This window comes from Thamnophis elegans, chromosome 7 (genome assembly GCF_009769535.1).
Source record: "Thamnophis elegans isolate rThaEle1 chromosome 7, rThaEle1.pri, whole genome shotgun sequence".
Classification (NCBI taxonomy): domain Eukaryota; kingdom Metazoa; phylum Chordata; class Lepidosauria; order Squamata; family Colubridae; genus Thamnophis; species Thamnophis elegans.
The window spans coordinates 412,894-438,376 of record NC_045547.1 but is presented as its reverse complement, the minus strand read 5'-3'; the positions used below and the strand labels follow the sequence as shown (position 1 = coordinate 438,376).

At 62.7% G+C, this 25,483-nt stretch overlaps 1 protein-coding gene across 9 annotated transcripts; it reads left to right on the top strand.

Annotated features, from left to right (window-relative positions):
- Positions 1–1,993: 1,993 nt before the first annotated feature.
- On the top strand, positions 1,994–25,174 carry IMPDH1 (inosine monophosphate dehydrogenase 1). 9 transcript variants are annotated; one of them, XM_032220803.1, is made up of 15 exons: positions 1,996–2,757; positions 10,814–10,912; positions 13,558–13,606; positions 13,853–13,954; positions 14,133–14,207; positions 14,438–14,644; positions 14,937–15,024; positions 15,136–15,335; positions 15,902–15,992; positions 17,995–18,099; positions 18,525–18,794; positions 19,294–19,438; positions 19,712–19,855; positions 20,557–20,640; positions 24,448–25,174. In XM_032220803.1, exons 1-15 carry the CDS (start codon positions 2,495–2,497, stop codon positions 24,467–24,469), a joined length of 1,944 nt encoding a protein of 647 aa, XP_032076694.1. In that variant the 5' UTR covers positions 1,996–2,494; the 3' UTR covers positions 24,470–25,174. The 9 variants fall into 9 exon arrangements, with proteins under 9 accessions (XP_032076697.1, XP_032076694.1, XP_032076696.1 ...); XM_032220805.1 differs by having other exon boundaries at positions 1,997–2,757; positions 18,537–18,794; XM_032220804.1 differs by having other exon boundaries at positions 1,999–2,757; positions 18,004–18,099.
- The last annotated feature ends 309 nt before the right edge of the window (positions 25,175–25,483 follow it).

Here is a 25,483-nt window from a genome sequence, read left to right as displayed (position 1 = left end):
TGAGAAGCCTGCTCAAGCCTGCCACCTGCTGTAGATCAGCTGCCATCGCAGGTGGGAGGTTCTGTGCTGTGACCGCAGGAAGACCAAGAGTTTTTTTTGTGGGGGGGAGCTCAGGAGTGGGTCCCTGGCTTCCCCCCTCCTTTGGCCAAGCAGATCTACGGGGCCCCCAGGTCCTGAAGGGGGCAGTTCGATTATGGGCGGCCTCTCGTCCGTGCTTGCCTTTGGCAGGGGGAGGGGACTTCAGGAAGCAGCCGGTCTTTTGGCTCTGAGCCTTTTTATTGGATTGTGGGTCCTGGGGAGGACAAAAGTGCCAGACTCTTCTATCCCCCCCCCCGCCTCTCCCCTCCTCCCTCCCTCCCTCTCCCCTTCTCCTTCTGCTTTCTCTCCCTCTCTCTGTCCTCTCGCTCTCACAGACACCCCAAGAGGAGGGGAAACCATTAGGGGCAGATCAGATGCCAGGTGGGGGAGCTGCTCCTTCTCCAGGGCTGCTGGGGAAAGTCTCCCCAAGGGTGGCTACCCCCCCTCCCCCAGGACTCTGGGCCTGCAGAAGGAAGGCTGCCCTTTGCCTGCAACCCCCCCCCCAATCATCACAGGGGCAGCGGGGGCCTAGTGGCCCTTTTACGGGGACCCCTCTGGACTGGGCAAGGCAGGGGACAGAGTCCCCAAGGCCTTCAGCGGGAGAAGGAGAAGCAGGGGGCATCCTTGGCCCTCTTCTCGGGGACTTCAGCATCCGCTGCCACCCAGGGATGCCTCCACCCTGAGGCTGCCAAAAGGCCCCTCCTGGCAAGAGAGAAAGTTGGGGAACACCCCCCTCCCCCAGCTGTTTGTTTCTTTGTTTAACAGAAATGTTAGCACATCACACTCAGCATACAAACATGGCCACAATTATCAATTTAAATAGCAATCTAAAAACAGCCAAAGAAATATGAACCCCCCCCCCATGCCCCAATTTTGAGAGAAGGGTCACTTGACCACCTGCAACCCACCTGCCAGCTTTTTGTGGGGTTCCCGAGGCTGATGAAAAGGATGAAAAGGAACGCGGGGGGGGGGGGGCTCCTGTAGAAGGCCAAAGGCGGGAGGAGGGTGCAGGAGCAGACCCCAGGGGGTTTCTGATCCTGAGGCAGACCGGAGGCTGCTGGTCTCACAGTCTCACAGTCCGGGCATTAAAAAGAAATGTGGGCGCAAGGAAAGCCCCGAAAGGCTCCAGAGCAGCTTTCTGGCCCTTCCTCGCCCCCAAAGCGCAGCTCCCCCAGAAAGCCCGAAGAGAAGCCTGCTCCGATGCCCCGGCCGCCCCATCTGGGCTCCAGGCGCCAGAGCCCCGCGCTGGAGGCTGACCGAGCCAGGCAGGGGTGTCGCGAGAGCGCTGAGTGGGGCGCCCGGGCTCCCCTCCTCCCGCCCCCACGGCCTTGCCGCCGGCAGGAATGCTCGGAGCCCCGGACTCCGCCGGGCTAATACTAGAGGCTGCCTCCCAACCGGACGGCGCCCGCAAACAGGCAGCGGGATCGAAATATTTGCTGGGGGGCGGGCAGGAGGGGCGGAGGGGGTGTCCGGGCCGACAGAGGAACCGGCGCTTCCCGCTCTCCGCCGGCGAGGCGCTTTGGGGCAGGCGGCCACCGGCCGGCCTCGGAGTTGAGCTTAGGGGTTACCCGGGGTTTTCGGGGGGGGCAACGTTATTTCAAGCAACGGGTCAGAGATTCGTCCTGGAGACTTTCGTTGCGGAGCGCAAGCGAAGGAAGCGGAGAAACAGTTCAGCCCCTTCTTCCCCGGGCAGCCCTACAAGCGCGGGGGACCCAGGAGGCCCCACAAACGGCCCGGGTACTTGGGGGGCGAAACGAGGAGCCGGGCGACTCTGCCGGCCTCCTGCTGCCTGCCCGGGAGGCAGGGCCGGAAAGGCGACGGGCGACCTTGGTGCCCTGCCGCGAAACGTGGCAAGGGAAAGCGAAAGGGCGCGCGGGGGCGAAATCCCCGGGCTGGAGGCGAGGTTGGCGCGCCTTAGACAGCAGCCGGGCACCTGCCGGGTGGAGGCTGGCTGGGGCATCGAGGAGGCGCTAAGGGCGCGGCCGTGGGACTCTGGGCGGCGTGGAAGGAATAAAGCCTCCGCGGGACGAGGATACTAATCAACATAATCACCGGTCCTATAGCAACCCTTCTCCCGGCTTCAAAATCGGGCGGAGGGGGAGGGGCTGCCCTCCCTAAGTGACCCGAGAGCCCTGGGGGTTCCCAGGCAAGGCAGGAAGGGCCTCCGGTGGGAAAGGAGCGCCCGAGCTCAGGGCAGAGAGGCTTCGCACTTTGTCCATGCTCAGAGGGCTGCCTGTTGTTCGCCCCACCCGGGGCTCGAGAGCCGGTCTGGCGGGTGGCCAGCTGCCTCTAGCCGGACAGAACTGAGCCCGGCAGCCCCTCTCCCTCCGTTGCCGGCCCGGGAGGTGGACCGTGGGGCGGGGCGGGGTGGGGCCGGGTGGCGTGGAAACCCTCCGGGACGCTACCGCCCAACGCCATGCCTGTCGGAGCGCGTCTCCCGCCGCCGCCGCCGCCGCCGCCTGGGCTGCCCGGAGCCGTCGAGGGGGCCGTGGCCATGGACGGGCAGGCGGCGATGGCGTCCTACGACTACAGCCTGATCGTGGGGCCCCTGCAAGAACCAGCCAGCCCCAGGACGCCGAGCCTCGACTCCGCCGGCTGTGCGCCGCTCCACACCGGGCACCGGACCGCGGCGCAGCGCTACAACGCCCGGCTCTGTCAGGCCGGTCTGGAACCCGAGAGGTGAGCGCAACCGAGCGATAGCGGGCGGCCCTCCTGGGCCCCTCCAAGGCCCGTGGCTTCCGGAGCGAGGGGCGCGGGGCGATGGGTGCGCGTCGGGCCTCGCGGGGGTTCTGCGCCGCGCGAGGCTTCCAAGCAGGGAGGGCAAGAAAGGCGCTGGAAGCAACGGGAGCCTCTCAGCCAGCCCTACAGGGAAGGCTGCAGGCTCGAACCCGCCGGCTCTCCCTGGCAGCCCTGGCATCGATGCCCGGTGAGCCCTGGGAAAATGGATTGCCTTTGCCGGAGCGGATCTCTTGGGCATCCGCTGGGCCGAGGATTTAGAAAGCATATTATAATCTTCCCCGTATTTTCCTTGGATGGATGGATCCTGCCGCTTGGAGAGCAGCCCGTCTCTCAATGCCAGCTGCTGGGAAACCCGGAGTGAGTGGCTGCTGCCTCCCCTCCCCCCTCCAGCCTTTTCTGAGGGAATCCCTTCTTGGGGAGCAGAGGAGACCCCCCCCACCTTTGCAGCTCTTGTTGTGAAGGGGGTCAGAATTCGTCCCCCTCCCCAAAGGCTCAGCACTGAGTCCAAGCAAGGGGGGGGGCACACGCAGGCAGGAACCCTGTTTGACCATCCGGCCCAACAGTGTGTGATGCTGTGCTTCACCTGAGATTTACGGAGAGGGCTTTGTTAGGTACATGGATCCAGGAGAGACTAGCTGTTCTCTGGGTGCCTCTCTCTGCATTTCAGGAGCTTCAGGTAAGAGGGGAGGCACCCTCCCCCCCCCACCTTAAATTCCGCTCTCTTCTGTCATTGTTGAGTGCAGATTTGGCTCTCCTGAGCGGCAGCTCCTCACCCAGCTCCCTGCTGCAGGCAGGTGTCCTTGGCACAGCTGATCCTGATGTGGGGCTGCTAGCCTGGCCCCTAATGGGTGGCCCAGAAATCGGGCAGACTAGTGAGGAAGAGGCAGAGCAGTGTGTGTGTGTGTGTGTGTAAAAGGACAGGACGAGGAGGGGAGAGACAAGGCCCTTAGTCCTCCTTTCTGCCTGGGGCGCTCGTGGGGGGGGGGGTAGGGTTAGGCTAACTCACGCATGGACTGCCCCTGGTCTCCTTGGAGGGAAGCACCTGGCTGGGGAACCACAAAGGGAGTCAGAGGAATCACAGAGGCCAAAGGAATCTCCCACCTCAAGCCCACCCACCCTTTGGGAATCTCCGCACCAAGCCTCTCCTCAACCTGCACGGTGGCTCAGCTGCAGGAAGGTTTGGGGTGCAAAAACCAGGGATTGGGGGGGAATCAAGGTGGGTTCAGACGAGATGCGAGTCCAGGCAGAAATAGGACTGGTAGTTTACGTCAAGATAGGTTTGGCTTGGCAGGTTACCCTTCGTCAGCTGGTGGTAGGATTAACTACGTTGTGTGAGCCCAGCCACAGTGGGGGCAAGTGGGCTTGGAACTCGGGGCCACCCACAGGCAGGGTCTTCCCTTCAAGGCAGCCCACTTGGGAGCCCCCTCCTTGCAGCTCCGTGGACCAGGAGCAGCCCACTAGCACCCAAACCACACCGTGGACTGTCCCCCTGCTTGTTGTGCCAAGGAGCGTGGCCTGCCGTGAACCCTTTGGACGGGCAGGGTCAAACTCCCGGCCATCAGTAAACCTTGGCTGGGGTTGTTTGTGCCAGCCGCTGGGCTCCCGTGTCCTTCCCGGCTGGACGGAGCGCCAGGCAAACAAACCCCTCGGCACAAACTCCAGGCGTCGTGTTGTTGTTTTTGTAAGCTGCCGAGAGTCCAGCCGAGTGGGCGGCAGCAGCAGCAGCAGCAGCAGCAGCCACGGGCCCGTCTGGGTCAGCAGGCCTGCAGGAACCCATTGGGGAGATGCCCCCTTTCTCTGCCGCCCTGTGGAGGCTGAATTGGGGCTGAATGGAAAACAGAGAAATCGCCATTATTAAACGAAGAGCATTTGAATAAGGTCTGAAACTTTGCTCCCCTTGAGAATCAGCCCAAGAGCAAGTCAGCAGGATTCCACTCTCAGGCCGGGGGGGGGGGGGGGGGACCTTGGGAGTTAATCCTAGGACAGGGGTCTCCTTTAAGGCCTGTGGACTTCAACTCCCAGAATTCCCAGCTATGCCGAGTTTGGAGACCCCCTGCCCTAGACAGGCAGGCAGCAATCCTTAAATGTCAAAGACTTTGGTTTCAAAGAGCTGGTTCGATGAACGTTTTTTTTAAAAAAGATTTATTTGCTATCTTGGAATTCCCACATTTTCAGCTGGGGGGGGGAGGTTTCCCCTGCAACCGGTTGCAATTAAAAAAGGCAAGTTTGGCGACTTGTTAGAAACAAGTTTAGTTCCTCTGGCCTATAGAAATATCAGAAGGGGGGGGCTCTGTTCCACCCCCACCCCACACACTGCCAGCTTCTCACACACCAAGCATAGCTCTGCCAACCCCTGCAAGGTGGATCCCCCCCCCAGGACAAAGGACCCTGGTTGTAGCCCCCCCTGTGCTTTTGCATGTGTGAATGTGTCCGTTCTGCAAGGGGAGGGCAGGCATTGGACGCTGCTTTTCACCAAAGACGCCCATCCTCAAGCCTCGTCAAGTCAAGGCCCAAAGGGCGTGGCCTGCCTGGCTGACCTGGGGGGGGGGCTGTTGTTTGGGCCACAGCACCCAACTGTGGACGGGGGTGCAGCTGCCGGCCCCTTGGCCCTGAGATGCCCAGCTGACTGGAGAGGGGGCTGCACGGAGACCCTGCCCTGATGCAACAGAGCCTGGCAGGGAGCGAACGAAAGGGGGTGGCTGGGCTCGCCTGGCGAGGCCGGTCAGAGGGCAGCAATGCCAGAGCCTTTGAAATCCCTGGAGTGGGGCTCCTTAGATCCAGGCAGGAGGCTGGGGGTGGGGTGGGGGACACAATAATGGCTCACCTAGTCCAGAGTCAGACAAACTGCACATCCAACACTGACGGGGGGGGGGGGGGTCCGAGCCCAGAGGGCAGAGCTGCTGAACCCTGCCCTGGACCAGGCCACAAGGAGGCCCATCTCTCTGGTGGAAAGGGATGGGGGGCTTCTGAGAAGGGCCAGGCCTCTCCTCTCTTCTCCAGACACCCCACCCCACCCCCCGTGATGGATGGTCCCTGCTCCCAGTCAAAAGAACATCCCATCAGCAACCATCATCCCCAGACTGATCTGGCCAAACTGGTGAGGGAGGGTGCAGCTTCCTCTGATCCTTTGCGGGGGGTGGCCCAGGCTGGGTCACCACTCTGTGCGGGAGGGGGCCGGAGAACAGGACAGGCGGCCTGGAAGATCCTGTGAGCCTTTTCACAAGGTCAATCCGGTCTTGAGATCTGGTGATCTCTGTCAATGGCAGGGCCCCAAGAGAAGCGGATCACAACCCACTGGTGGGGTGGGTGGGTGGGTGGCATCATGGCGCAAGTCTTCAACCCAGCCTTGGTCCACGACCTCAGGAGGCATTTGAAGCTGCTGTGATTCCTTGTGATTCACCCAGAAGCAAAAGCAGCACAATTTGCGGCTGAGGGGTGTTGCAGATGCCCTGACCTGACAATGCCCCCCAATTGCAGATCCCCACCCCTGCCGGTCAGAGTGCCCGCTGCCCCTGGCACACGAGGCCTGCCCTGGCCTCACCCCGGGCACCCTCCCACGGGCATCGGCTCTGAGCGGCCGGTGGCCCTGCCCTGCCCCTGCAAAGCGGCTTCCTCCTGGGGCTATTTCTGCCTCAGGACAGGGAGTGACGTGCGGCTGCTAATCCCTAAAGCCTGAAGGGACCGGCTCAGCCGCAGAAAAGCCCAGGGCAGAAATCGGCGGCTCAGCAGTGGGAGGGGCACCCTGCCCCACTCTTCTGCCTGCCGGGGGTCTGCAGCTGCCCTGGGGAGGCCGGTGGGGGTCCCACCCGTTAGCTGAAATGTAGCAGACTTTGAGGTTTTTGCCATCCAAATTTTACAAGCCTCTGTTGTCTCAACCACCCAAAATTCCTCCTCCTGGGCTTTGCCAGCTTCCCAGAGAGTTTCACTTATTTATTTCTCTTCCTAAGCTGCCCGATGCCACCCGTGGGCAGTCGGGGAGGGAGGCAGAAGCCTGCCCCATTACCCCCCTCCCCCCACAGCCCATCTGCTTGGCTCCAAAGCTGGAGCCAGGGCTGAGCTGGGCTGGGCTGGACCAGGAGATGCTAGAAGGACCCAGGATGCCTCCCCGAACTCAGCCCTCCACCCCAACCGAGAAGGGAGGCCTTGGAGAGCTACACAGCCACCGGTACCTCCCTCCCCTCCAAGGGAGCTACGCAAACAGCAGCCACTGTGGTTGCTGGGCCCCAAGGCTGTTTTGCTGGCTCTGGGGAGTCCCTGGGGGTGTAATTACCTAGGCAGGTTGTTCAAGGCAACAGGTTGTGTGTGTGTGTTTGTGGACATGAACTGCTGCCATCTGCAGGCTTTCAGCCGGGGCCTCCCCATCCCCTGCAGGTCAATCCGGCAAAAAGCTTTGGTGGGAGAGGTTCAGGAGGGAGGGGAGTGGCCTGGAGATCAAGTAGATCCTTTGGATGGGGGGAGGGAGGAGCCCCAAAGCTCCCCGGGGCTTTCCTGGCTGCTGGGGGAGAGGAAGGGCCTGCAGGGGTCCTTCGGTTTTCAGCAGCCTCTCAACTGATGTCCAGGGCTGCACCCAAGGGAGTGCTGAGGGCAGCAACAGCTTCGGCCCCTCCCTCAATGGAAAACAGGGCATGTTAAACCTCAAGGGCTCCAACTGTTTAAGGTTGCCTGAAGAGAGGGACTCCCCTGGATGTCTTTCCCCGAGGGCGGAGGGGGCTTAGAGCCCTCTTCCAAGGGAGGGGGAAATGCCTGAGACACCCCCTCCCCTCCCTGCTCCTCTTCCAAAGGTGATCCTGAGCGTAGACTTGCACCGAACACAGGGTCAAGATCTGTGATCCTTTTGACCAGCCACGGCCAGCTAAGACCCTCCAGGCCCCCTACCCCCAAAACGGACTCTTCTCCAGTTGGCCTCTGCTCAGAGGCGTCCTGGGAGAGTTGGAGTCAGGTTTTCGGTTAGGCCAGTAGGGGGCAGCAGGCGCCCAGAGCCCTGCTAAGAGTCCTGAGCAGATGAATGTATGGCAGAGGAAAGGCTGGGGAATGCTGGGAGTTGAAGTCCACAAGTCAGGTTGACAGGTTTGGAGTCCTCTGGTGTAGGGTAGCCCCGAATCAGGTGAAGCCCCATCTTTTCAGACATAGCAGCTTCCATCTGCTGCAGGAAGTAGGCTCAGCGGTTGGGCCACTTGGAAGGTCCGGGCTGCTTAAGAGCGGAGCTCCGATTCCCCCCCCCCCACACACACACACACCCGCCCAGCCTCTATCTACACATGGACACACTTACACACACATCGCTGCCTACCTGCGCAGGGCAGGGACGAATCGTGTTCCGGCTACCACGAAGGGCTACTTCCCATCCCATCAGCTGATTAAATCTTCGGCATCCACCAAAGAGCCGAATTCAAGGCCGAATCAAGAGGCGCACTTAATTTTTCCCCATGCGAGAAGCCAAACGTCCCAAACCTCATCAGCTGACCGGGATTTTTCAGCCCAATTTACTTTTTCAGGAGGCCAAATCACAAGATGGAGCAGCAGCCCCAACACACCACGTGGGGGGGGGAGGGGAGGCCCCAGTAAATTCCAGCCTTGGGGCACAAATGGGGGGATCCTTCTGGGTGGGGCACCTTTTGAACAGTCCTGAAGCTATTCCTCCCCCCCCCTCATTTTGAAGATCCGCAATGACCCCCAGGTCCTTCAGGCTGCAGGGAGGCCATTATCCCGGGGTCCTGGGCACCGGGCTGCCTCTTCTGCCAGGACTCAATGAGGGAGGAGCGGCTGGGGGTGGGCACCAGGACAGGCTCTGCCTGGGCACAGCAGCTCATCAGCGTTTGTGGGCAACAAGGGCTCCCTTGGACCACTTGCTCCGCACTCTCCACAGTAGAGCAGCTGCCACCTGCCCACCCCGGGGGCTTCGCTTCAGCCAACCAAGGGGGACTGCGTGGTGGCAAACTCCTGGTGTCTTCCGTGGGGGGGGGGCACAGCTCCTCACTTGTCAGTTCTTGGATCTCCAAATTGCTGCCAGCGGTAGGACTAGGCTCCAGGCCAGCAGAGGGACAGGGGTCTCTGAGCATCGCCAGAGTGCCTTGCCTTTTCTTGCTGAGGATTTTAAGGCACCCTAAAGAGCCGAGACTAGAAGACCTCCAAGGTCCCCTCCAGCTGTTCCGAATTGAATGGAAAACCTCTGGCTCATCTTCCTGGCCCATTCAGGGGGAGCCCAGTTCCAGGCAGATCAGGGCTGGGCTGAAGCTTCTCTGCTGGGATGTCCCTCCAGCCGGCCTTGCGTCTCATGCCAAAGCGGCTCCTTTGGCCGAGGGAGTGGCATGGCGTGGTCTCCTGTTTTGCCACCCAAGAGCATGATGGGAAATGCGGTGGGTTCTTTCAAGCAACTCTGCCTGGAACTACAGTTCCCAGGATTCAACAGGGCAGCAATGGCCTGCCTGGCCCAGGATTTGGAAAAGGCCCTTTGCTGCTGCTCTGTGCCACCGACTAGGCCTGTGCCCCCTGGGGAGTGCTTGCAGCCTTCTGCCCCCCTGAAGAGCGGCCCCTGGCCCCAGCCCAGCCGCTCCTGGCTCCCCTGTGCGCTGGGCCTTGGCACCCAGATCAAAGCTGTCGCCCTTTGGGGAAGCAAGGCTTCTTCCTACCCCCCCCCCCTGCCTCCTGGAGCCCCCCCCCCAACCTGTGGCAGCTCAGCCCTCCCAGGCATGTGGTCCTGGTGCCTCAGTGCCAGTCTTTGCGTTCCTCCCGGAGGGACTCTCAGCCGATGGGAGTCACGGGGCTGGTGAGGCAGGAAGGCAGGCGTTTAATTGAGCCTGGCTCTCTCTCATGCCCTGGTCAGGAGGTCCGGATGAGCTCGTGGGTGGCCATTGCCCATCAGGAAGGGGGGGAGGTCAGCTGGGAATCATGAACCCCGAGGTGGAGCTGGTTGGCACCAAGTGCCATGCTGGGACACAGAGGGGAAGATGCCAGGCCCTGCCCCCCTCCCCTGCCCCCCTCAGCCGGACGGTGGATGGGCTGGGCTGTACTGGCAAAGCAAAACCCCCAGGCCTTGCCACTGGAGGATGGAATGAGGAAGGGGCTTCCTGGATTTCTCTTTTGGGTTGACCCAGAAGGAGAGAAAAGCAGCCGCCACAACCTGATCAAGGCAAAAGTCACAAAAACTGAATTTGGCCAGGAAAGGGCTGGCAGAAGGGCTTGCCTCCCCCCCCCCACCTTTCCCTGGGAAGCATGGGCCCACCGCAGCCGCGTGGTGGGGAAAGGCCCCTGGGGAAGGGTCGGCAAGAGCAGCCCCCCCCCCCCAAAGGAAGGGGAGCAGCTCCAGCCCCCCTGCCCTGGGCAGAGCCCCTCCCGCAGCCCGGGGAGCCCCAGCAGAGGCCTGGGCAGAGCGGGGGAGGGCCGGGAGGGGCAGCCCAGGCAAGGGGGAGCCGCCTTCGCCCAGCTGATTCGGAGTCCGCTGACTGAGCCCCAGTTCCGGCCAGGAAGCTCGGCGGGAGCAGAGGGAAACCCGGGCACTAGCGTCGCTTCCCCGCCGGCCTTGCCCGGAGCCCCCACCGCCTCCCGGCCGGAGCGGCCCCCTCCTTCCCCGGAGGCGGGGGGCGCCCAGGCTCAGGTACGGCGTGGGGGGGGGCGCTGGGGGGGGGCGGGCGCTGCAAGGGACGCCGGGACTGACGCGCCAGCAGGAACTCAGCCCAGCGATGCGAGCGGGCGGCGGGGCCAGCGGGGCAGCCTTCCCACCGCCCGCCTTCCGAGCGCAGCCCAGGCGGCCGGGTGGGTGAGGGGGCGCGGGGGGGGGGGCAGGGGGGGCTCCCAGCCAGGCAGCGCCGGGTCCTCCTCCGGGGGCGGCCGGGTGGAGCCGCCCCGCCCAGCAGCCGCGGAGCCAGCATCGCCTCCTGCGCGTCGGAGCACCCGGGGAGCCGCCCGGGGAGGGGGGGGGGAGTCCCGGGGAGGCGGCGTGTCTTGGGGGGGGGGCGCAGACTGACAGTCCCTCCCTCCCTCCCTCCTCCCTGCGCAGCATGGCCGATTACCTGATCAGCGGCGGCACCGGCTACGTCCCCGAGGATGGGCTGACGGCGCAGCAGCTCTTCGCCGTGGCCGACGGGCTCACCTACAAGTAAGCGGGGGGGGGGGCGGGCGGGGGTCGCAGGAGCGGCGGCCGCCCGGGAGGAAATGGCGCCGCACGTGGCTCTGCGGAGCCAGGGAAGCTCCGCGGACGCTCCGGCCGGCCCGGGGCTGGGGGGGGAGGGGGCGCTGGCCTTCCTTTGCGAGCCCGGGCAAGGGCCTGCGGGCGAACGAGGCCGGGCGCGGAAGGGACGCTGCAGCCACCGGTCGCCCACCCGCCTGGGCAGCCCAGCTCTCCCCCTGGAAAGGACCGCTTGGCTGGAGTGGGCCGAAGCTCCCCCCCCCTTTGCTCAGCTGATGGTACATCTCACCCCTCCAACCCTCCCAGACCTCTAGCTAAGCCCTGGCCGTCTCCTGTTTCTGGGCTGACCCCATCCAGGCAGGCAGCGGGGGGGGGGGGGTCCTCTGCTGACCCGGCCCCTTTTCCTGAGATGCTGGGCCTGTGCAGGAAGGGTTGTGAGCCGTAGGTGCCCTGCAAAGCGTGGGCAGGAGAGGCTGGCAAAGGCACCCAGGTCCTCCTGCCTCTGTGGCATCCCATCCATGTGAGTTAAGGCTCACTGGTGTCCTAAGCACTGACAGATCTTGGTGCCCCCCCCCCCCACCTGTAGAGCCTATACAGATTTTCACTGGTTTTCCTTTTCTTTCTCAACTTTGTGGTGCCCCCTTTGGGCCTGGTGCCCTGAGCGCCCGCTTAGTCTGCTTAAGGGTTCGTGTGTGGAGGGAGTCGGGGTGCGCCCTGAGCCTGCTTGGCGGTGCAGGAGGGACCCCGCCCTCCTCCCGAGGGGCTGCTTTCCTGCAGGAGGATGCAGTGGCACAAAGGGGGTCTGGCTGGAACGTCTGCGGCATCTTGGAAGGCGGGTCTCCTGCAGGGTCAGCCACAGAACCACAGCAGTTGGGGGGAGGAGAGGCAGGCTGGGGGTCCTCTTAGCTTTGCAGGGAATTGTGCAAACTTTTGACGGGGGGCCTCCCTTCCTTGGCCCTGGTTTTGGGGACAGAGAAGGCGTGGAGGAGCTGGAAGGGTTTCCCCAAGGGTGGGAATGAGATGCGGGGGGGGGGGCACACAGGAGTGCGGGGTGGATCTTCCAGCAACCGGAGTTTTCTAACTTGTGTTGCTGATTTTGCGGCTCCTTTCACATCTGTTTCCCCGGTTGGCCTTCGCCCTCCGTCTGCTTGGGGGCCCCTCCGAAGGCCGACTATGTGGCGGCTTCCTCCTCTGTTTTCACTTTCAGTTCGGTGCTCTCTGCTCCGCCAAGCAAGGTTCATAATGGAACGGAAATTTGTTTTGCTTCTGACAAACCAATGTTAAAATTCGCTTCCTCTGAGCCGCAAGAGCGGTTGGGTGCAGGGACCAGAGAAGTGGGGGGGGCCCTTCCCCAGACACGCCCCCTGCAGAGTTGGGCCCCTGCTCTCTTGAAATCCTGAACCCAGGAGGGGGGGGGCTGCATAGCCCCTCCCTGCTCTGCGGAGCCACATTTTGGCTCCTATTTCATGGTTAAGTCTCCTAAATTGCTTCAGGAAAAGAGTCCCAATTTCTCTGAGAGCCTCTTCTTGCTTGGCTCAGTCCTCCCCATTAAGCCCCTCCCTAATTGCAGGTTTAAACAACCTGCTGTTTAACCTGCTGAGCTGCCCCCCCCCCGGCTTCTTCTCAGCCTTCGGTTAATGCTTAATGACTGAGCACCGCCTGGCATCCTCCGGGGCACGGAGTTTTTGGCAGGTGGCATCCCCAGAGCCGCTTCTTGGAGGGTTGAGGGGGACGGGTGAGCTTTTAATTGCCCACTCACACCAGCCTGGGGGGTCCGTCAGTCATCCTGGTGTGTGTGTGTGGGAAGGAGGGCCTGATCTGGGTCAGGCTGTGTTGCCCCAAAGGCCTTCGCTTGTGCTGGGCGTGCCCATGGGTCAGCTGCTGTGGCAAAGGCTCTTCCGGAGGTTGTGGGGGGGCTGAGCCAGGCTGATCAAACGCGCGTGTGTGTGTGTGTGTGTGTGTGTGTGTGTGTGCCTGCAGGGATGGGGGAGCAGCCCCCTGGTCCCTGCACCAAGGAAGTCTGCCCATCATCAGCGAGGGCCGGGGCTGCCCAGGGAGAAGGTGGGCTGCTTTTCTGCCTTAAAGCTGAGCATGTGGTCAAATTGAGAAGGGGGCGATGCAGAGTTCTTGGAATTGGGGGGTGGGGGGCTTTGGGAAAGCTTCCTCCGGGGTTTGAAAGCCTGGCTTGGATCCACTTTGTTTTCTAACGGAAACCTCCGCAGTTTTGATCTAGCTGAGGATTTACACTCTGTTCTGGCTTGCTGGCATCCTCTCCTGTGTATGGACTCTGTTGCACAATTCTGTTGGAAAGCTAAATAAAAGTTCAAAGCCCTTTGGAGGATCCCCAGTCCAGAGGGGACGCCGCCTTGAACACCACCCAGTAGATAGAAAACATGGGGGTGTGTTAAACGCCGTGGGAAGCAGGGAAATCACAGGGCAGCTGCCGGCTGTGGCCTGGTTCAAAGCACAGGCTGGGGGGGGGGGAGATGAGCTGAAACGGCCCCCAGCCCTTTACGGCCTTGTAAACTGCACCACGGCTGCTTGTTCTGGTGTCCCTCCCGCTTCCCCTTTGGGCTGCCTGTGGCCCCGGGTGAGCCCTCCGTCTCTCCCCACAGTGACTTTCTCATCCTTCCCGGCTTCATCGACTTCACGGCAGACGAAGTGGTGAGTCTGGCAGAGGTGGCTTCCCGCGGGGCCTCTGGGGAGCCCGTCCAAGGGGGCCCCGGCTGTCCTCTTCGGCTCCCTTGCCTTGAGAGCTCCAGCACGGCTCCCAGGGTGGGAACGGGCTTTGCTCACCCATCTGTGTCCATCTCTCTCCGGGGGAGCCTCCCAGCTCGGCCTGGGAGAGGACCGGGGGGAACGGGACGCCCCCGGCTGGCAGAAGGCTGGGCTGACCCTCTTTGCTTGCAGGACCTGACCTCCGCCCTGACCCGGAAGATCACCCTGAAGACCCCCCTCATCTCCTCCCCCATGGACACCGTCACCGAGTCAGATATGGCCACTGCCATGGCGGTGAGCCTCTCGCGGGGCTGGTGGGGCGCCTGCTGTGGGTCTGCCCAGGGGTCGGCTCCTCCCGGGGCCGGATCCGTGCCGGATCTTGGCCTCGAAGACGTCCCCCACATGGGGATGTGGGGCCAGAGGGCAGGGCTGGCCTTGGGGCTTCAGGGCTCCCACCTCTCTCCCCCTGCAGCTGATGGGGGGCATTGGGATCATCCACCACAACTGCACCCCGGAGTTCCAGGCCAACGAAGTCCGCAAAGTCAAGGTGAGGGGGGCCCTTGGCGCTGTGGGGTCCGGCCTGGGGGATGGGCTGGGGCTGCAGGAGAAGCCCAGGGACGCTGGCGGCAGAGGGCTGGCCTTGCGTCGGGAGCCCCCTCCCCAGACCCGCCTGCCAGGCTGCCCCGTGTGGGAAGGGCGGGGAGGGGAGCCGAGAGGGCAAGTGGGGGAGGGCCAGCTCTGCAGAAAAGGCCTCCCCTCTTCCTCCTCGGGCCACAGAAGTTTGAGCAAGGCTTCATCACCGACCCGGTGGTCCTGAGCCCCAACCACACTGTGGGGGACGTCTTCGAGGCCAAGATCCGGCACGGCTTCTCGGGCATCCCCATCACGGAGACGGGCAAGATGGAGAGCCAGCTGGTGGGGATGGTGACCTCCAGGGACATCGACTTCCTGTCCGAGAAGGACTACAACACCCCTCTCAGTGAGGTCAGGCAGCGACCCTCCCCCCCCCCAGGGTTCCCAGGGGTCAGAAGCCCTCTGGCGTAGGGGGACGGGGGGACTAGCAAGAGCCAGCTCCTCCTCTGGGGCAGCTGCCCGGCTGGATTGGTGCCCCTGCTGAGCCCAGTTCAGGAGGCGCTGTCCTCATCACTCTCTGCCCCCCAATCGCAAAGCAGCCTGATTGGCCTGGTCCTCCCCTTGCCTAAATCAGCCGCCGGCATCCTGCCATCCAGGGGCGGAGTAGGCCGGCTGCAGCCCCGCCCCCCTTCCCCTTCCGCAGGTCATGACCAGGCGCAGTGAGCTGGTGGTGGCCCCAGCAGGCGTCACCCTGAAGGAGGCCAACGAGATCCTGCAGCGGAGCAAGAAAGGTATGGGGGGCTCGGAGGCTGCCCCGCCCTCTCCTGGAAGATGTGGGGAGGGGAGGCCGCCCCCCTTCCCGGGCGTGGCCTGACCGAGCGCCTGGCCCTCCTGCCCTGCAGGCAAGCTGCCCATCGTCAACGAGGTGGATGAGCTGGTGGCCATCATCGCCCGCACGGACCTGAAGAAGAACCGCGACTACCCTCTGGCCTCCAAGGACTCCCGCAAGCAGCTGTTGTGCGGGGCAGCCATCGGCACCCGGGAGGACGACAAGTACCGGCTGGACCTGCTGGTGCAGGCCGGGGTGGACGTGGTGGTGCTGGTGGGTTCGAAACTCCCCCCCCCCGGGCGACTCGTCTCCTTTGCTCAGGACCCCCAAAACAAGGGAAGCCAAAAGGCCATTTAAAAGCGAATCTGGCATCCCTGGCAGCAGAAGATCTCCCCAAAAAGCAGCCTTTGGAAGGCCTAAGCCTCCCCCCCCCCCAGCTGAAAGCTTGCCCTGAGTCCCCTCAGGAGCCCCCGGAATGTAGGCTGAGCTCTGCTCCCGCCTGTGAGGCTCACGGAGGTCCCCTTCCGCTGCTCAGGTGGACGAGTCTAGGGCCTGGAAGCCCCTCCTGCATCCCCCCCCCCGCCAGCCGCTTCTTGGGTTGTCTGGATTTAAGGCAGGCAGAACTCTGCAGCCAGGAGCCTGGTCTGTTCCGGGGGAGGGATTCCCGTCCTGGCCCTCTCAAGGCTACGTTGGCATGGTCTGCTGGCACCCTGGCCTGGCACCCGAAGAAGGGCTGCTGCTCTCTGCCCTTGGTGGGTAGGTGCGGCCAGGCAGCCCCGCTTGCCTTGTGCTTCTGTGGGGTGCCCAGTGGTCCTTTCTTTTCCTCCCCCCCCCCCCAGGACTCCTCTCAGGGAAACTCCGTCTACCAGATCGACATGGTTCACTACATCAAGCACAAAGCCCCGGAGCTGCAGGTCGTGGGGGGCAATGGTGAGCGCCTGGGGGGGACATGGCCTTTGGGGTCCCCCCTTGCTTCCAGGCTGCTTCCCCAGCTGAGGGGGCCCATAACTAAGAAGCGGCCGCCGAGCGTCTGAACTGTGACCACGTCACCCTGGGGCTGCCGGTCGTAAAAACGCGTGTCATATTTTTCAGTGTTGTAACTTTGAAGAGTCCCTAAAGAAACTGTTGTAAGTCCAGGAGTAGCTCCGCTTACCTATCGCCCTCTCGGCAGATGAAACGACCCTCGGATTTTTAACCAAAGTACCATGAAAAATGTGGGTGGCCTTTGTCCGTGGGGGGGCCCACGTTTTTCACAGCGTGTTTTGGCTGAAACTTCAAGGGTCACCTGATCCCCCGATGGGCTTATAAACAAGTGCCAGTATATGCGGAGGTATCATTGGATCCCCTGGCAGAGTCCGGGTTTCCTCCCAGAACCTCCCTTGGTTTAGAAAATCCCCCGTGGGAATTCTCACGGTCAGAGGAAAAACTCTCGGCATCAGGCTTTTTTCCGTCTGCAACTATGGATGGATGGATGGATGGACCGATGGATGGATGGATGGATGGATGGATTGGATGGATGGATGGATGGATGGATGGATTGGATGGATGGATGGATGGATTGGATGGATGGATGGATGGATGGATGGATGGATGGATGGATGGATTGGATGGATGGATGGATTGGATGGATGGATTGGATGGATGGATGGATGGATGGATGGATGGATGGATTGGATGGATGGATGGATTGGATGGATGGATGGATGGATGGATTGGATGGATGGATGGATGGATGGATGGATTGGATGGATTGGATGGATGGATTGGATGGATGGATGGATGGATGGATTGGATGGATGGATGGATGGATTGGATGGATGGATGGATGGATGGATGGATTGGATGGATGGATGGATGGATTGGATGGATGGATTGGATGGATGGATGGATGGATGGATTGGATGGATGGATGGATGGATTGGATGGATGGATTGGATGGATGGATGGATGGATTGGATGGATTGGATGGATGGATGGATGGATTGGATGGATGGATGGATGGATGGATGGATTGGATGGATGGATTGGATGGATGGATTGGATGGATGGATGGATGGATTGGATGGATGGATGGATGGATTGGATGGATTGGATGGATGGATGGATGGATTGGATGGATGGATGGATGGATGGATGGATTGGATGGATGGATTGGATGGATGGATTGGATGGATGGATGGATGGATGGATGGATGGATGGATGGATGGATGGATGGATTGGATGGATGGATGGATGGATGGATGGATGGATTGGATGGATGGATTGGATGGATGGATGGATGGATGGATGGATGGATGGATGGATGGATGGATGGATGGATGGATGGATGGATGGATGGATGGATGGATGGATGGATGGATGGATTGGATGGATGGATTGGATGGATGGATGGATGGATGGATGGATGGATTGGATGGATGGATTGGATGGATGGATTGGATGGATGGATGGATTGGATGGATGGATGGATTGGATGGATGGATGGATGGATGGATGGACCGATGGACGGATGGATGGATGGACGGAAGGATGGATGGATGAACGCATGGACGGACAGGTTAGATAGGGACCGGAGTGGCCTCCTTTGGCCGTTGTGTCCCTTTGGTGCAAGAAGGACGCGCAGAAAGTGTTGGGTTCCGCCTAGAGAGAAGGGGGGGGGGCTTTTGTGCACAGCTGTTTCTGGAAGTGCCTCCTGAGAGCTTCTTGGCTCTCTGCACTCAGTGACTTCGCAGAAATTCCTGCATTGACATTTTCTGGCTTTATTGTGCCCAAAGGGGGGCAGGGAGGCTGCAGAGTGTGTGTGTGTGGGGGGGTGTCTGTCCTCTGTACCAGAAGGGAGCCTTAGAGTGGCCTCCGGGGGCCCTTGAGGGGGGGGGGAGGCCCTTTGTTGCTCGGGGGGTCTTACGGGCCCTTCTGCTTTCTGTCCTACGGGATGCACAGTGGTGACAGCTGCCCAGGCCAAGAACCTGATCGACGCTGGCGTGGACGCCCTGCGTGTGGGCATGGGCTGCGGCTCCATCTGCATCACACAGGAAGGTGAGTCTGGGGTGGACACTCCCTGTGCCTCGGAGGAAGCAGCTTCCGAATTCCTCAGGTGCTCCCCGGGATCCTGGAGGCGGCCCCCCCTGGGCTCAGCCTTCCGTGCAGCCCCCAGGCAGCCCTGGTGACCCTCTGGGGCCGGCCTTTGCCCAGCCAGCAGGCGAAAGAGAGGCTGCCCCAAATCCCCTGCCCGCCAGCAAAGGCCAGAGAGCCCCTTTCTTGGCCTTTACCTCCCGACTGGTCTGCCGGTCAGCAGGGCTGGGCGAGGCCGAGTGAAATGCTCAGAAGGCCGTTCTTGCCATTGGCAGTGGGCCCTGAGGGCGGAGCCTGGAGGGGCACCGGCTGCAGCGTTCCAGGAGCTGGGAAGGTTGGCGCTCCCGTGCCCGGAGACTGCAACGCAATCACCCTCTTTTCCTCCTTGGGTCTCCGCTCAGAGCCGCCTGGGCTTCCCTGGCTGCAGCCGGTGGCTCTCTGGAGCTGCCGGGGGGCCCGAGGGCTGGGCCGGACCCTCGGTGGGCCCTTCCTGCCTATGACTCTCCCTCCCTCAGTGATGGCGTGCGGCCGGCCTCAGGGCACCGCAGTCTACAAAGTGGCAGAATATGCCCGCCGGTTTGGGGTGCCTGTGATTGCGGATGGCGGGATCCAGACGGTGGGCCACGTGGTCAAGGCCCTCTCGTTGGGGGCCTCCACAGGTGAGGGGGATTCCCCTGGGAGGGGGAGGGGGAGAAAGGCCTGAGCCATGGTGCTCCGGGACAGGGGGATCAGTGCTGCCACAATACATGCGTGCGCTCGCATGCTCTCTCCTGTTCTGCCAACGGGCATTGCGTGCATACAGGCCGCCAGCAGAGGGCGGGCCTCCTTTGAGTGAAGGCCTTGAATGTCCGTCCTTTGAAAATGACCTCTGGATGGGAAGAGCTTTTTCCCCTTGAGCTCGTGATGCCTCGCTCTGGGCCCTGAAGCCCCCCCCCCAATTCTCAGCGCAGCTCAGGGGGGCTTCTCCCCACCTCTTCCTCCGTGTCCCTGGAGGCTGACGTGGGAGAGGGTGGCTGGGCCTGGCCCCCGAGCGCCCCCAGGACCCCGGCCGGAGGGAGGCTTGGCCTGAGGGGGCTCCCACCCACCCCCACCCCCTAGTGGCAGGGCCCCCTGGCTGTGGCCCCCAGCCCTACCTCCAGCCCTCTCCTCTCCCCCCAGTCATGATGGGCTCCTTGTTGGCGGCCACCACAGAGGCCCCCGGGGAGTATTTCTTCTCCGACGGAGTGCGGCTGAAGAAGTATCGGGGGATGGGCTCCCTGGACGCCATGGAGAAGAACCGCAGCAGCCAGAAACGCTACTTCAGGTGGGGGGGGAGGGGAGGGGGGAAGGGCCCCCATGGCAACAGCAGCAGGAGGAAAGGGAGGGGCTGCCCCAAGAGAGCCCCTGCGAAAGGGGGGGGCTCTTCTGCCAGGGCCTGGGGGCTCCAGCTCAGGAGGGAGGGTTCCTAGCTTGCCAGCAGTGCCACAGCTGAGCTGCTGCCCTGGGATGGCTGGCCCATCAGCCCCACCGCATCTGGGGGGGGAGGGGAGGGGCTGGCCAGACTGCCCTCCAGCGCCCCCCCTGCCTTGCCTTGCAGCGAGGGGGACAAGGTGAAGGTGGCACAGGGGGTTTCCGGCTCCATCCAGGACAAGGGCTCCATCCACAAGTTTGTGCCATACCTGATTGCTGGTATCCAGCACGGCTGCCAGGACATTGGCGCCAGAAGCCTCTCCGTTCTGCGGTGAGTCCATGGGGTGGGGTCTCCCCTCTGGGACCCCCGGGGCTGGGGCGGCCGCCTTCGGCCGCAGATGGGAGGAGACGAAGGGAGGCGTCGGGGACGGCAGGGCACCCAGGGAGGCGGAGGGGGAGCCTCCCGCAGCAGGAGGTCCTGGGAGGGGCCCTTTGTGGCAGGGGCCCCAGCGTAGAAGTGTCCCCAATGGAAATGCAAGGAGAACGGGGTGGCCTGAAATCCAGGCAGCCTCTCTCAGGCCCCAGGCAGAGCCTCTCTGCAGGAGCCTGGCCTGGGAAGGAGGGGGGGCACAAAGGCCCCTGCGGGGAGCAGTCCCACTTCTTCTTCCCAGGCTGTCTCTCCCCTTCTTGCCCCCCTCCCCAGCATGAAACGGGTCAGCTTTCTTTGCACCCTGTGTTGCCCCCTCCATCCATACGTATGTTGCCAAAGCTCACTGCCCCCCCCCCCAAGGCTTGGGGCCCTTGGCTGGGGGCTCCCCCTTAGACAGGGGTCCATTGATTTCCCCCCCCCCATTCTATCTGTCTGTCTCTTTCACTCTCTCTGTGTCTCCAAGGTGGCTGGGAAGTTTGAGCCTGCTATAGCTCAGACCCCTCAAGTATCCCCCGTGCCCCCTCTGCACAAAGCCCAGAGCTCCTGGTGGGCTTCGGGGAGAAGGAAGCCCCGCTAAGCCCCTCTCCCCTTTCTCTTCCCAGCTCCATGATGTATTCAGGGGAACTGAAGTTTGAGAAGAGGACGATGTCAGCCCAGATTGAGGGGGGGGTCCATGGCCTCCACTCGTAAGTCTCTCTGCTGGTTTGCTGCCCTGAACCCCCTTCCCCCCTCCCCTGCTTCCAAGGAGCTGTCCCCCCCCCTGCCCCTTCTCCCCCCCATGCCCAAACCAGTCCATTGCAATGGGTCGCCGTGCCCTTCTGCTCCCCCCCCTCGTTCTCCCCCTCCCTCCCTCCCCCCCCCAGTAGCTGCCAAGGCTGTCCTGTCCCCCACCCAGAATACCTGTTCCCAGATGGTGCCTCTGGGCGCCTGCACTAGATTTCCCCCACTGCATGGGCCCCATTGTGCACAGCCCTCCTCTGCCCCCCCTCCAGGCCGGGGGCTCGTGAGTGGAGGACCAGGGGGAAAAGCTCCCTTTGGCTTTTGGAGGGTGCCCAGGCCTTTGCCAGCCTCGGGGGGGGGGAATAGCCCCCTCCCCCAGAAACAACCCTTGTCCCCCCCCCTTGGGTGCTTGAAGGGGAGTGGGCGGGGCCTCCTTGCCTCTCGCCCAGATCCCCACTTTGGGACATAGCCGGGGGGGGGCTGCTGCTTGACCACCAGAAGGGGGGGGGGCTGAAGGCAAAGGTGCCCGCTGGGCTTTGCCTTGGCCGATGCTCAGAGTTGCTGCCTTCCCGTGTCGCTTGGAACAAGGGCCTGCAGGGGGCGCCCTCCTTTCCCTTCCCTGGCCAGGGGGGGGGGCCTAGTGGCCCCGGTGGCTCTCTGCTGCTTTGCGCTTGTTGTGTGGAAGGCACACCCTCCAGCTGCAGAGGGATTGTGGGTCTGCTGGAGCAGCATCGCTTGCGGGGCGCCTGAGGTCCAAGGAGAGAGAGGCGCCCCCTCCCGTCCCCCTTGGGCCTGATTCAGTCTGGCCAGAGGAAAAGGCCCAGGGGGAGAGGGGGGGGTCTCTTTCAGAAGATGGAAGGGCAGGTGGGGGGGGCACCTGCACACCTGCCCTCCCCCCCCCCCTTCCTCCTCCAGGCACTTCACCTGTCCCTATACCAGCCGTTTAGGGTCTCCGGTCTTCCCCCCTCCTGTGTCCGAAGAGATCAGTTCAGCCTCCCTTCGGCTGCCCGTCAGCCAGTCCTTTTCGAAGACAGCTGGCACTCCCCCCTGCCCCCCCCCGGGGCTCCCCGATTCAGGGCAGGGGCATCTGGCTGAGCAGGCGTCCTTAGGGGGCCCTTCAGGCAGCGTCTTTTGGGGCTCAGGAACCCCCAGGGCGATTCCCTGCAAGGCCCCAGGAGGCCCTGGCGTTTCCCCTGCATGCAGAGCTTCCAGGGAGGGAGACCCCCTGAGGGTGGGCTCCCCTCACCCCACCAAAGGGAGGAAGAGGGGGCGGCTAGAGTGGCACCCCCACCCACCCCCCGGTCTCTTCTCCAGCCGTGCTCAGAAGGGGGCAGAGGTCGGTGTGGGGTTAGGCTGAAAGGGAAGAATTTAAAAAACGGCACAGGGTATCAAAGCGTGAGAGTTCTGAGCTGTGGTGGCGCAGTGGTTAGAGGGCAGGATTGCAGGATGACTTTGCCCACTGCCAGGAGTTCGATCCTGACCGGCTCCAGGTTGACTGAGCTCAGTCAATGAGGAGCCGGATTGCTGGGGGCCAAGAGGCTGACTCTGTAAACTGCTTGGGGGGTGGGGGCTGGAGAGCCCTGTGGATAGAAGGAAGTCTTCAGGGCCAGTTACTGCATCCCCTCCTCTTTTGTCCTTCCTTCCTGGAGAACCTGGGGGGCTTTTGGTGACGTTTTTTCCCCCCAAGGGCAGAGTAAAAATCTAGGGAACTTTGTCCCGAGGCCTTTTCTCCATATGGGCACTACATATCCCATACCATGAAGCACATGGACCCCAAAGCCCATCAGGCCCCACAAGGAGCTTCTGCTGGGGGTGGGGGAGCTCCCGTTGCAGGAGGTCTGCCCTGCGCCTTCCGCTTGGCTCCCCCCGGGGGCTCCGGGCTCCTCCTCGGACAGCCTCATTTTGGCCCCCAGGCTCAAGATCGGGGCTGTGGCGTTTGGAGGGGGGATTGCTAGAAGCCACCCGGAGAGCCGAGGAGGGCCGGCAGGTCCTGGCAGGGCAGAGAAATTGGGGTTTGCAGGGAGGGCTTTGCTGGCCCTGGTCCCACTTTCCTCCTCCCCAAGTGGAATTGGGGGAGGGGGGGCAGAGGACGGTTGCCATTTATAAAAGGAAGCTCTTTGGGGGTGTCTTTCTGCCCCTCCTTTTTCTGCTTCCTGTAGGAAGAGACCTCGAGAACCCCAAAACCTTTGCGTCCTTGGGGGGAGCCCTTTAATTATTCCTCCTGGTGCCCCAGCTTCCCTCTATTTGGCTGACACCCCCCCCAAGTCCCTAGATCTAGGATTTGGGGGCCTAGGAAGAGCCGTGAAGCAGCCTGTCTTGTGGGTGCCTTGTGCAAAGGAGCAGGAAACCGGGGGGGGGGGGTCTTTTTCATTGATCCTTTTTGAGGGGTGTGGCAGTTGGGTAAAAGGAGGGAGGTTTGAGAGAGAGAGAAAGACCCTGACCAAAGTCTCCCCCCCCCCTAAACTCAAACCTGGCTCTCCCAACCCTGACTGGTCATCCAGTAGCTGCCCCTGTTTCAGTGCCCACTGAAGGTGAGCAGCTTCGGGGCTGTCCTTCCAGGGGGGGGGGGGCTTGAGGGACCCTCTGGAGGCACGCCAGAGCCCTGCAGGGGAGCCCCAGGGGCCTCACCCGCCCTTCATGGCAACCCGAGCTGGCCTGGCACAGGCTCTTCCTTGCTATGTGCTGGTGGCTGTGAGTTCTGGCGTAGGGCTGCAGGAAGGATGAGGGGGGGGGCTGAAGGCCAAGCCGAGGGGCTTCTGCTAGTGGGGCAGCGCTGGGGCCCCTGGGCATGCTGTAGGCAGCTAGCAAGCAGGCCGGTGGCTGGTGTGGTGACGGTGGCCTCGAAGGAGGAGAACACGTTGACCTTGTCCCTTTCTCTCTCTCTTCCCCCCGCCCCCCCCCCCCACTGCCTTCCTGTAGCTTTACGTTTCTGCCATGTAAGTAACTGACTCCGAGCCACTCTGGATGGGGGTCAGTGCTGCCCTCCGCCCATCACCACAGGATGGTGGATTGGGCCCCTTGCACAGCCCGTCCCCTGCCCTGCTTGGCCAGTTGCCCTCCTTCCCCACAGCCCTGGTCTCTGCCAGGAGCCCCTCCTGTGGCTGGGGGAGCTGGGGGAGTGCCATCTGCAGTGGGGGCTGGTGATTTCAGGAGTGCCAGGGTGGCTTTGCCTGGGGGGGGGGGAAGAGGAGGGGGCAGGAGATTGAGGGAGAAGAAGGAGCGAAGTGGGTGCTGCCTTGCCCAGACCTGATGCCTCCTCTATCCCCAGCCTGCCTGGCCGGGGGTGGGCTCCCTTGGCAGGGGCTCAGCCCAAGCTCTGCTCCTTGTGATGCCTGGTGCCCCTCGTCCCTTGTGGTCATGGGGGGGGGGGTGTTGGGAGGGGCTCCCGAATTCTTTTGGGAGGGCTCGTGGCTCCTTTCCAAGGGACCTTTCTCTTATGGGCTGAGGGTCCGAGACCCACAGGAGCCCTTTTCCCTAGCTTCTCATACTGACCTTGTGAGCTGTCTCTGCTGCCCCCCACCCTCCTTTGGCTCCCCGCCTGGTTTGCTGTCTCCCCCTCCCCCCCAACTTCCCTGGTGAGGGTTGGGAGTCCCAGCAAGCCCTTCGGGAGGAGAGCTGGGGGATTGCATGGCACCCTGGGGCTTTCCTCCCCCCCCTCCCTGCTTCTCCCCCCCCCTTTGGGAGACTGATTTCAGGGGAAAAGGTCTCCCCCTACAGCTGCCGGATGGGGGCTGATCCTCCTCCTCCTCCTCTCCCTTCTGCCCCCCCTGCAGTTACGAGAAGCGGCTGTACTGAGGACAACTTCCAGAGCAGTGGCCAGTGACCGCTCGGGCCCCCTTGCCAGGGGCCGCTGCTGAAGCCCACCAGCGTGCCCACCTCTTCTCTCGCCCCTGGATTGGCTGCGGCCCAAGACTTGTCCTTCGGGCTGCCCTGCTGGCGGCACATCAGGCCTCTCGCCCGGTGCTGTGCCTGACTCCACTTGGTGGGCAGAATTGGGGGTGGGTGGGATGAATGCCCCTCTTGGGCTTTCCCCCAGCGCCTGGCCTCCAGCCTGCAGGTGGGCCCTTGGCCGGTCTCCCCCTCCTGGGCACAGCGCCTCTCCCGGCAGGTGCAGCTGGAGCCAGCCTCCAGGGCCTCAGGGGGGGCCCTTGGATGGCAGCTGAGGGGGAGTTGCTGCCCTCCTGCTGGCCTGGGGAGGGAGGGGGTGGGCCCAGGTGGACAGAGCTGCAAGGGACCAAATCCAGCTGCAACGGTGTGGGTGGGGGCAGCCTCAGTCCAAGCCCTTCTGCCCAGCCCCTGGCCCTCTAGTGCTGGCTCTCCGGCCCCCACTGCAGCCGCCTCCGTGCTTCTCTGGGGAAGAGGATCTGGGCTGTGAAGGGGGGCAGCCCTCCCCCCACCCCAACCCGGGATTCCCTCCCAATGCTGTAATGTTCATGCATGCCAGGCCCCACAGTCACCTCCTGTATTATTCGTAAATAAAAGCAGCGGAGTGTCATTTCAGAGGCTCTGCTGGTTCTTGCGCTGGAATTGGGGTGGGGAGGGGAGAAGAAATGGGGTGGGGGACCAGGAGTCAGGCTAGAGAGTCCCCTCGAGCCCCCCCATCCGACATTCCCCTGGCCCAGCATTTGAGGGAGGGGGTGGCTTTTCAGAATCTCCTCAATCCATTTGGATGGTTCGAGAAATGTAAGTCCACATCATAATGACCCTCCCACACCTTGGGACTCCCCCCCCCCAGTCAGGACACAGGGAGGCTCTTTGGAGGAGAAGCCCTCTGATTGCTTGCAGAACCTGACAGCCCCCTCCCCAGAT